The sequence below is a fragment of the Rhea americana genome, unplaced genomic scaffold, assembly GCF_003343005.1.
Source record: "Rhea americana isolate MKP2758 unplaced genomic scaffold, rheAme1 scaffold_361, whole genome shotgun sequence".
Classification (NCBI taxonomy): domain Eukaryota; kingdom Metazoa; phylum Chordata; class Aves; order Rheiformes; family Rheidae; genus Rhea; species Rhea americana.
The window spans coordinates 528,410-540,013 of NW_028186492.1; the positions used below are offsets into that span (position 1 = coordinate 528,410).

Here is an 11,604-nt window from a genome sequence, read left to right on the forward strand (position 1 = left end):
AGATAGGAAGTGCTGTTAAACTGATGTCCTAAAGCACGTGCAGCACACCACGCATAAAAGTAATCTGAATGCTCACAATGTTAAATTACAAAACCTCTCACATGGGATGAGCGTGGCAAACTTCTGGACTCTAAAATAACTTAGCTACAGTATCAGCAGAGCTCGCTTCAGATTTTTGGGTCTGCCTTAATTAGAAACATTGCTCCAGAAGGGCAGCTGCTGTCAATTAGCAAGAAGTCACCTAAAAATCAGAGAGCCTGTTTTGCAGAGTGTTTTAAAGGCTGCCAGGAACCAAACTTGCCAGCGAATCAGCTCTCCCACCGCATCCTTGCATTAGCCTGATATATTTTAATCGTCCGTCTGGAAGAGAAAGCAGCCCGAATGGAGAAGCAAGTACTGATGGCATCGGCCATGCTTACCCAAGCTATAAAAAGGCATATTCCCTTGTGCGTAACCCCCCGCTAGCTCTGTGCGTGCCCCAAGAGACTAACACGACTATAATCACGCTGTTACGTGCCAGGGCAAAGCAGTGGAATGCCTGGGCCGTGGACAGGGCACTGGGACTCGTCACCAGCACCTCGTATGTTCGTTGGACGTTATTAGATGCAGCCCTGCCTGCTGATAAAAAAAGCGGCCTCAGCTCCCCGGTGGTATTTGGCAGAGGAGAAATTCTGTAAGGGTTTCCCCAGTGCTAACAGACAATGTTTAACTCTCACCTGATAAGTTGTATAGAATAGTTTTGCCTTTACAAAGACATTTGAGGGGAAAGACATCGTGCTGTTCTCAAGCTATTCTCTGGAAAGCAAAAAAATAATTAAACAAATAAAAATAAAAGCTTAACGCAGAACACTTACAGTCTCTGTTTCTCTGTTTGCACTGATTGCAGCACGTTTGCAACCTGCCCAGCCTAGTCTCACGGCTCTGTCCTAAGTGAGGTGCAACCAAAGCCAGGGTATTTCACTTCACAGAAACCTGGGGACCAGGACACCCTCGCATTTCCGAGAGCCACTCTGGGAAGTATTCAGTCCTTGTAGTCCTCCCGATCACTTGCCAGAGAGCTGGGAATTACTTAATTTCCGCTCTTACATAGGAGGGGAGAGGATCAGCTCCCTTGCCAGGCTCTTGGCGCAGGAATTGTCTCCTCAGTAAATCCTCAGCCACCTTGAAATATTTTCCACCTTCTGCTGAACTTGTGCCCTGTATTCCGCAATTCAAAAGCCTCTAAAACAGACCAAGTTATCCCAAGCAAGGGGGCAACAAAAATGCCCCAAATTCCTGTTCATAAAAGTTTCAGGGATGATATTTTGTGCATCCAACAAGTTGAGATCTCCTAACACTGTCACCTCCAGGATGACTCGGGATGAGATGGCAGCAATGTCCGGCAAGGATAAATCAACCATTAACTTCTTAGAACCTTTTAGGATGGTGAAATGGAAACCAAGGGCATGAGAAGCATCCTGTAAGCCTTTGCACTATGTCAGATTTGCATAGCTTGGGAACAACTGGTGCGACAGTATTTCCATATATCCTTTCACATACTGTCTCTGGCAAAAAAAATATGCCATGTAAGAGCCGGATTAAATGTACGTGGGTCTAGCTGAATCTGCAAGCCAAAACTCCCACCCCCACCCACACACACACAGTTCCAACCCCAGTGCCAACGGCGCAATGGCAGGGCCAGGACCAGAAACAGCTCTCTGCTCTGGAGCGACCTCAGAACATCCATGGTGAAAGGCAAACCTCAACAGAAAGCAGCGTCTGCATTTTTATCCAGCAACTGGAAAAGAAATCAGTTATAATTAGATGGCTCAAATCATAAGAAGGCTTTGCCGGAGGGGGGGGTGGTCAGGAGTCGGTGCAGTGATGGAGCTGCAAGCAGAGCCTCCCCCCTCTCCTGCCCCAGCTTGCAGCTGTGGATGTCACCGCTATTCCCAGCTCTCCCACTGCTCGGCTGCCGGACCTCGGGCAGAGCTGCTTCCCATGTTACCCCTGTCCTTAATTTAGTCCCGACCAGCAACTGCACCTTGCTACAGAGCCTAAAAACCACCAAATCCAAGGCACCTGTCCTGCGAAGAGCGCCCTGCCATCCCAGACGGGACTCTGCCCCAAGACCCCCTCCCCGCTCCAATCGATGCCTCCCGGCTCCCGTGACAACCTCAGCTGCCGTTTGCTTCCCGCACCCTGGGACAGGCAGCGCGGGAGCAGGGCCATCGGCTTCCCCCGCCGSCTCGAGCATCCTCCGCGCTCCTTACGCTCCTTACTCTGCACCAACACGTGCAGCCCCCCCCTCCCCCCCCVCCCCTGCCCGGAGCCGGACCGAGCCGCTGGGCAGCCCCGGGCCCTGCTCTGGCCGCCAGAGCCGGGTTATTCCGAGATCCTGGCCCCAGCGCTACCTTTCCCTGGCCGAGCTCCAATGCCGCCCGCAGTGTTGGGTTTCCCGGTGGTGGGGAGAAGGGCCTGACCCCGGGGAGGAGGGTGGGTTGTGTGACCGCTGCCAGCTGCCGCCACCACTTGGCAGGGGCTCCCAAGGAAGGAGCCGGAAAAAAAARGGGGGGGAGGGGAATGCTCCAATTATCCATGGACCTCGCGTGCCCCTTGGGGTTGGGACGGAAGAGACACCCTGCGTGCACCGTGCAGGCGAGTTGGGAAGAGCCCGGAGCCATCACGTCACCCAGCGCAGGGACACGCCAGCAGCAGTGTGGGCCCCCAGGGCATCCCAGCGCCCCCGGGTCAAACCGTCCCCCCTCTCCCCATGCCAATGCCCCCTCCGACGAGGCTGCTCTGCCGCCAGAGGGACTTTCGCCATCTGTTTAAAGAAGGATTTGGCCGGTGATTCCCCAAGATCAAATTTGTCCGGGTCTGGATTCTGACTGTGGCTCCGGTGGGCACTGGCTGGCCGGAAACCCCCACCAGGCGCCTGGAGCAGCTGACCAGCAGACACACTCAAGACCTTCCCCAACCCCAACGTTTTTTCCCCAAAATACCAAAACCCTCCGCAAACCTCAGGGACCTTCCCAGATCCCAGGACCCCCCAAGAATTCAGGACCTTGCAAAGGATCTTTCCTGAAATCCCAGGACCTTCTTAAACCCCCCCAAGACCTTCTCCAGAAGGTTCCCAGCTCCATGCACGGGCAGGAAAAGCAGGTGCAGCTCCCTGCAAAATCGCCCCAGGTTAGCACCTTCCTCCCCATTCCCACAGCCCAAAACGAGGCGCTTGTCCCTTCATACAGAAACCTTTATTTTGTTAAAATTAGAGAGCTCGGCTGAGCGGCTTGCCGGATTGCAAAGCCAGGACAGCCCAGAGTTCAGAAACCTGCGGATCGGAGACCACGCGCGAGGGGAGAGCGACGCTCACGCGTTTCCTCGCAGACCCGGCCCGGCCGGCCCCCGACCTGCTGCTCCCTGCCGCAGTGCCATCAGGGAGGTTGGACGCAGGCGCGCGGCAGAACAGGCATCGGTGAAGGAAAAAGGGAAAAAAAAAAAAAAGAAAAAGAAAAAGGCACGTGCCACTTCAGGGAGCGACAAGCAGCCTGCCTGAGCCCCGTCCTCGTCTCCGCATGCTGAGGGCTCGTTCCATAGCGAGCAATGGCGGGACAGGCAGGCGGTTTCTTTTGCCTCCCTGTAGATCCYGGTGCTCCCGAGCTGCCAGGAAAGGTAGCAGGGTCTGGGTCACGCTTGGTCCATGTGGGAATTGGGTTTTGGTCACGTCGAGAAGCGCGGGGGGAGGAGACGCAGTGCCGCGAACTCCCCCAGCGCCCTGCCTTAAAAGCTGAGCAAGCTGCAAGCTGCTCCGCGTTCCTCTCCCTCAGCCAGGAGCAACAACAGAGCCTGCAAAAATCTATTTCTGACTTTTTTTTCTCCACGCATGTTGCCTCCCTAAGTACACACGCTCCAGCAGACAGGCAGGAGCCAAGGAAGGAGGGAGAGGATGCACCRAGGAGGAACCGATGTAGAAACAAGTGAAAAGGGTATTTATCACCCTGCAGTGAGCCACGGTGGACGGAAAGCAGGGAGAGCCACCGGGAATGTCAGAAGGCCACTTTGAGCCACAAACTGCATTTGGAAAAGACCCTTCTGGCACCTTGGAGACTTTGCACGGGCCAGTTTGGCCACACTGGGGCCAAGGAATCCTGGGAAAAAGGCACAAAAGCAGGATGAGGAGGGCCCGACCTGCCAGAGCTTGGCCAAATCCCTCCAAACTGCCGGCAAAGCACAATTCTCGGAGCACCTGGGACAGAGCTAGAAACCCCCTGGGCAGGGAGCGCAAGCACCGCAGGGTGAACAGACGGATTTTGCAAATGATGAGCTGCCGCAAGGGTTTCAAAGAGATTTCTCCCTCGCTAGAGACTCTAACGGCCAGGGCAATGCTGCAGCACAGGGCAGCAGGTGGAGATGAGGCTCCCGGATGCAGAACAGCCTGTGAGAGGAAGGAGATGCCAAGAGGATGCCCACGGGGTGGACGTGGGGCTAGACATCCCAGTTGCTGCCTGGACAGCCCACGGAAAGGCAAGTGCGAGCTGAGATCATCCCCAGCATCGCTGGGAGAGCACCTCCAGCTCTGCATCCCCCAGAGCGTCCCCCATCTGCTGCCGCATGGCAAGAGCAGCATCCAGAGGCAAGAAAAGAAGATTAAAAAAAAAAAAAAGCACAAAGATAACAGACCACGAGCCCCCAGCCCAGACAGTTTGTCAGCTCAGGTCCTCTACTGCTGCTACAAGTCGGAGCAGAGACAGCCCTGGGTCTGGACAACTATAGGAGCAGGGAGGGGGGGATGATGGCTGGAGGCCCAAAACCTGGAAACAGAAACATCAAGGAATTTGCTGAAGGCTTTCAATGAAGGCTTCTCAGACGAGGAAGGGGCAGAGCCACAGAGGCTTCTACAGCTCTGCCTCCTGCGTTAGCGCAAACGAAGGATTCAGGAAGACCAACTACCACGGCCCAAGGACAGCCAGGCTCAAGGGGACGCCGGGACGGCACGCCGGGACCGCAGTCCTTGGGTGGCCACATCGCTACACTAAAAGCTGCTGCAATCCACTACTACTCAGGCCAATAAAGCTGCTCTGGGAAAATAAGCAAAGCTGAGCCACGTAGGGCGTGGCGTCCCTTCTCCAACGGGCGTCACGGTCGCGTGCCTCCCCCTTTCCTCCCACCCCTGTCAGCATTGGAACCCAACCTAGCGGATGCTGCCGTCGCCCTCGCCACTCTGCAGCTTCTCCCGCTCGATGGACCACACCAGCTCCTGCACAAACTTCATCTCTGAGGCCACCTGTTTGGCCAGCGCCTCATAGTGGTTCTCCAGTTTCCGGTAGCGCCTCTTGAGGCCATTGGCCACCTGCAGCACACTCTTGGTCTCCTCCTGGGCTTGCTTCTTCAGGGCCTCGGTCTTCTGCAGCTCCTGCCGGATCTGCCGGAGGTCCTGGCTGATGCTTTCGTTTTCCTCCTTGTACCACGACTCCTTTTCCTCGTAGATGGACAACAGGGCCTCAATGTCCTCCCGGAAGGATTTCTTGTTCCTCTCCAGCTCTCGGAGACTCTCCTCAGCAGCGGCCACCTCCTCCATGACCTTGGAGAAGCGCTCAAAGTTGATGTAGGTGTTGTTCGGTGGCATGCTGGAGTGGGATTTGATGGTGTACTCCTTCAGGCGAGTGGTCTTCAGCCGGCGGCGCTCAGGCTTCTTGCCATTGTCTTCGTTGCGGACATTCCTCCTCTTGATCACCTGCAGAGGAGAGGAATGGCTGGCATCATGCACGGCAGGTGTTGCGCATGGCGCACAGTGGGAACAAGACCACCAGGTTGTCCCTCAGTGCCCACCCCTGGGACAGGGGAATGCAGCCACCAGCTCTGCTCTTGCGCAAGGGGCTTCTGCTCTTCAGAGAGGCTAAATCAGCTCCAACCTCACTAAATGAGTGGTCAAAAGCTGCAAGCTCACAAACGTCCCCCCGACCTCGTGGGTAGCTTCTTACCTTAATCCAAGGATGCTCCAAGCTTTGAGCTATCGTCATCCGCTTCCTGCAACAACAGCAAAGCTGTGATCAGCAGGACAGAGGTTTGGCTGCCCTTTTCCCAGTTAAAGCAGGGCCTGGAAAACTCAGATTTTAACACCTTTGAGGCACAGCTACATGGATGAGTCCAGACAGATGGCCAGATAGGCTCACTGTACTCAGAAGCAAACCTACAACAAGCCTACAAGAGGCAGAAAATGAAGAGCTAAAGAAGACGGAGAAAGGGATAAGCAGGATTTTTAAACTCCCAGCACAAGAGAGATGGAAATGGCCTTTGGGAAGATGAGTCAGGGTGGCAGCAGGCAGCGCAATCGTTCAGCTTGGTATCCCAGTGGAGAGAGGAGAGATGAGGGTTGCCTGCACATGGGCCATCAGGGACACAGGGACCCTCCACCCCCCCCCCCAGGTTAATTCCCGTCTGCTCCCCATCTCCTACTTGGGATCCTTAACGAGCAGGCGCCGGATGAAGTCCTTGGCCAGCTCACTGGTGTTGCTGAAATACTCCTCATCAAAGTCATAGTTCACAGCAGATATGTTGGTCAGGGTCTCTTGCTTCGTTTCCCCCAGGAAGGGGGAGGCTCCGCTCAACCTGCAGTGAGAGCAGCTCATGAGCACCTCCAGCAGCTGACCCACTGCAGGGCCAGTCCCTGCCATCACCAGGGCCACGAGTGAGGCTGGGGCAGAGCTGCGCACGCGAGTCACAGCTCCCTGCTCTTGCATTGATCCTCCATACCCCGCTTATACTCACAGGATGTATGTGATGACCCCAATGCTCCTGGAAGAGAGGGAAAGATGAGGTTACGGTGCAACCAGCAGATCAACATTGCCTGGTAGCAAAGGTGTGCAGAAGAGGGCTCACTCACCACATGTCAGCTTCCAGTCCCAGTGGTTCGTAGTTCACTATTTCCGGGGCTTAGGAAGGAAAAAGGGGAGAGAAGAGACTTATTCTGGGGGAAGATCCAGCCATCAGGTTCCCACTGACGTGCTCAGACACTGCCTGGTTGGGGGAGCCCCCGCTGCTCTCGGGGGAGAAGGCCTGGCATGGGGCAGCCAGCTGTGCCCAGGCTGAGTCACGCTGGCAGCTCCCCCAATCACAGGGCCACCAGTGAGGCAGGGAGACCCAGGGACTCTTAGGATCTGCTGCTCTGCTCCAGAGGGGCCAGCTGCTCTGCCCACCCTGTTGCATGTTCACACAGGTCCAGGCAGGATAGAGTCAGCAATGCAAAAAAAAAAAAAAAAAAAAAAAAAAAAAAAAAAAAAAAAAAAAAAAAAAAAAAAAAAAAAAAAAGGAAAAGAAAAAATCAGAAGTGGTGGTTTGAGAGAGGCAAAACCTGGCAGGTTGCTGGAGACAGAAAAAGCAGAGACGCGTGCTTGGCCTGGGTTCTCCTCTGTAGGTGTCTGCCGTGGGGCAGGATGGACTTTGGGCCACTTACTGCACCACCTGCATATCCCCATGGACTGCAGGAATTTGGAGGTCCCCGATATTCCTTTCATTCCTGACTTGCAAGACCCCTCTCCAAGGCTAAGATAAAGCTTTCAGAGCCCAGAAGAGCCCTGCACAAGCAATGCCCACCCAGGACTCACCTACAAACTCTGGGGTCCCAAATATGTTCTTGAACTCATTTCCAGCTTCGATCTTGTGGGCGATGCCAAAGTCGATGAGTTTGATGTGAGGGTTTGGCACATTCTTATCCAGCAGCATGATGTTCTCTGGCTGCAGAGGAAGAGGAGCAGGCATTTATGGCCCAGGTCACGCCAGCTCCCAGGCCACACACTTGCCCACAGGAGCCTCACAACACTGGGCACTTCTTCCCAACTAGTTGCAGAAGCTACAGTCTCTGCCACCAGCATTGCAAACATACACTAAAGCAATGGACAGGCAGGGTCACTCCACCAGTGCAAACTAGACCACCTCACGTGAGCAGAAGTTGGCCCAAATGGTGGTCTCCACTTCCCAGCTGTTAAATACGGGATCTTTACACCTCCCTGTGTGCCAAGAGTCTTAAGAGAGAGCACCAGGTCGCAATCACAGCCAGGAGCTCCCATCCCAGGGTCCACAGCTCACCTTCAAGTCAAAGTGAGCGATGCGCTTGGAGTGCAGATAGTGCACACCATCCAGGATCTGCTTGAGGAACTGGGTGGCCTCCTCCTCCGTCAGGGACTCCTTCTCAGCCAGAAAGTCAAAGAGCTCGCCACCGGAGACCAGCTCCAGGATCAGCACCACGTCCGTTTTGTTCTCGAAGATGTCGTGCAGCGTGATGATGTTGGGGTGCTGGATCTCCCGCAGGATGTCCACCTCCCTCTCAATCTCCTCCCGGCTCACACCCCGCCGGCTAGACGACAGCCTGCGCTTCTTGATGAATTTGGCTGCATATTCCAGTCCTGTCTTTCTCTCCCGGCATTTCCGCACGATGGCAAACTGGCCACTGCGAGAGGCAGGGACATGGCAAGGTGAGAAGACCTTCTGCATCGTGTGTACCGAGAGCCACTTTACCACAGTGAGGACAGCGGAGACCCTGCACTCATGCAGGAGGAAGCACAGTTCCTCCCAGCCTGCCAAGGTTTGGGTTGCTCCTATATACAGCCGAAAAAAGCCCTTGTGCTCATCTGCATATGCAAAACCCTGCTCCTGCAACACAGTCCCTAAAGAAGAGCCCAGAGCAGGCTAAACCCCAAAGCCCTTCCCAGAGGGACTCTCAGACAGGCTCTTGGGGCACCCCAGACCATGTCGTTTCACTCCTCAGCCCTGTACCCCACCCTGCTTGCACACCCTCCCGGTTCAGTAGGCCGGCACTTAAATCCCTGCGGAGCAATGCTGCGTGGGACGGAGGAAGGAAATTCCTTGCAAGGACACGGCAGCTGCAGACCCATCCCAGTGATACTGAGGCAGGTGCAGATGCCATTCTCGCCCTCCGTCCTTCCTTGAAACATGCCCATCTGCCCACATTTCAGGCAGCCCCTGCCTGCAGCCCCCAAAGGCAGCTGTTAGAGAGCAGACCTCAAAACCTAGCGGTTCCCAGCTGACCAAAGCTTTCATGGAGCACTGGGAGGGCAGAAAAAAAAAAGCCTGAAACAAGAATAACTGTGCAGTTGACAGCCTAATTCAGTGGCTATATCGATCAGGGAAATCTTCTGCCTGCCCCAGGCAGCAGGGATGGGATGTGGCCAGGGCTTTCTGCATTTACAGATGTTTTAAGAGTGGAGTTGGATTGTTGCTGCTGGCACCGGCCAGCATCACTGGCAGCAGGCGACAGCGCACTCGGGGCCAGATCCCGGCAGTGGGACCCAGACAGCTTTGGCCTCTCGTGGCCGAGCACCCCGCAGTCCCTCTGTGGGGATGGAGAAGGGACCTTTAACGGGGCCTTCCTCAGGAGGAAGAGCTCCTGCTCCGTGCCCTGGCGCTGCTCCACGTCCCATCCCCTCCCCACAGACCCGAGACGTCCTAGCTATTGGCCATCCCCGCCGGCGTGCGGTGACGTGACGTCTCCGTCACCGGCCACCACTCACCCTCACTCAACGCTCCTTATAAGGCCCGGATTGGGGCCAGAGCTGATCAAATTGAACCGCTGCCAAGCCCAGAGCCCCCCAGTCCTATCTCCCAGCAGCCAAACCCTCACGGAGAGGAGAGGGAAACAGAGCTGTTAAGTGTTTGAAGTTGATACCCTTTCGGAAACACAGCAAGAAGGTCACTTTGTCCCCAGCTCACCCTGCTGCGTGCAGGCAAGGAAATACGAGACACGAGGGCTCTTGGGGCAAGGGGCGTAGCCGAGCACCGACAGGCCAAGCCTAGAGGAGTCCCAGGCTAAACCTCAGCCCTTTCTGCCACGTCTCCAGCCCCACGACAGACGGGACGCAGCAAGAAGGGTGATGGTGCGTGGACCTTGCTCTCTGGGGGCTTTGCTAGCGGCGGGGAACCACGAAGACGCCACAGGGCAGGCTTGGAGCTTGCCTCCCCCCCAGAACCTTTTCCTTGCTCTCTTTTTTTTTTTTTTAAAAAAAAAACAGCAGGCAAAGAACGACACAGAAAATGAGCAGAGTGATCCAAGGGCACTACAGCACCCAGCTGCCTGGGGTAACTGCGGCAGCTCAGCATCGTATTTGCAGCTGGATCCCATGCACGGATGAGAACCTGCACCCAAGTGCCCCATCAGCATCCACCTGCAGCTCAGACCTGGACCTCAACTAAAACACAACCCCAAGGGCAAAAGAGACTCAAACCAAACCAAACCAGAAGCACTTTTTAAAGCGACACCAAAGTCGTTGGAAATGTTCCCCTTGAGCAACGACGTTCAAGCTCCCAAGAAGCAGCTCCACAAAAGCCCCATTCTGGACCCGCAGAAATTCGAGGCAGGCTCCAAGCCTTTGCAGCACCCCCGTGCTCACAGGGCTGCACACAGAGCTGGCACGAGCTAACGTAGCACTGGGGGATCAAGCTAACGAGCCAAATGACTCCACGTTGAGACACACGCCCAAGGCTTTTACATGTCAGATGATTAAATCCCATTTGCATGGACTGATTCACACCAGAATTTGTCCCACACATAGAAAGTGACTGAGGCATGGACAAAAAACGCCAGGAAGCCATAAGCACCAGCCTGTCAATCCTAACCAAACTTGGACGTAATAGCTCTGGAGGGAGAAGCCAAGGCTATGCTGAAATAGGAGCAAGCATTAATGTTAATTAATGCATTTTATAAGCATTAGCGGTGCTGTGCATCGGGAGCGCCGTCCCTCCAGGGAAACCATGCTGCCTTGGACACACGGAGGCGGCCCCAGGGACACTGCAACGGGAACACAGCGCGGCAAGGCCACGAGCACTGTAGCTCACAGCCCTGCAGCCCGAGCAGAGGCATCTCCGCGCTCAGGCAGGGCAGCGCGCGGTTTCAGCACAAGGAGCACAGCTACCCGGCTGAGGAACACCACAAACCGAGTAAACTGCTCACCTGCCCAGCTCCTCCCCCATCTCATAGTAGTCCTCCACGTTCTCCTGCCGGAAGGTGGACATGGCTGCAGGGCCTGAAGAAGCGCAGCCGCTCCTCGGAAAGCCGAAATTTTCCCCGACTTCGCATGCAGATGCTGGAGAGGAGCTTCAGATTAGCACTTGAAGAGGGGGGAAAACCCACTCACTGCCCCAACCCATCCCATCACCCCCAGCCCCATAGTCACTGCCCCATCCCACCGAGCCCCCATGGTCCAGGCCCAGCCTGCTCCATTGCCCCCAGCGCAACAGCTACCGCCCCATCCTATCCCTTCCAGCCCCACAGTCACTCCTCCAGCTCATACCAGCCCTAGGACCACACATCATCATCCCCAGCCCCACAGACACTGCCCCATCCCATCCCTGCCCCACGGTTCTATCCCATCTGATCATCCAAGCCCCATGGATGCTGCCCCATCCATTCCCATTGTCCCCAGCCCCACCAGACACTATCCCAGTCCAGCCCCACAGTCGCTGCCGAGCCCCACAGCACCCAGCCCAAAAGGCCTGTTCCATTCCACTGCTTCCAGTGCCCTGGTGGCTGCCTTGCCCTACCCCAGCCCCACAGCACCATCGTACCCCACTGCCCCCAGCCCCACGGCACTGCCACAGCCCCACGGCACT

At 55.7% G+C, this 11,604-nt stretch overlaps 1 protein-coding gene across 1 annotated transcript; it reads right to left on the reverse strand.

Moving 5' to 3' along the window:
* Nucleotides 1–3,214: 3,214 nt before the first annotated feature.
* Nucleotides 3,215–11,131, reverse strand: DAPK3 (death associated protein kinase 3). The gene is made up of 8 exons (XM_085312394.1): nt 10,946–11,131; nt 8,068–8,428; nt 7,587–7,716; nt 6,866–6,914; nt 6,751–6,777; nt 6,439–6,591; nt 5,964–6,009; nt 3,215–5,716 (listed from the first exon to the last, which is right to left on the reverse strand). Exons 1-8 carry the CDS (start codon nt 11,005–11,007, stop codon nt 5,174–5,176), a joined length of 1,371 nt encoding a protein of 456 aa, XP_085168520.1. The 5' UTR covers nt 11,008–11,131; the 3' UTR covers nt 3,215–5,173.
* Nucleotides 11,132–11,604: the final 473 nt, after the last annotated feature.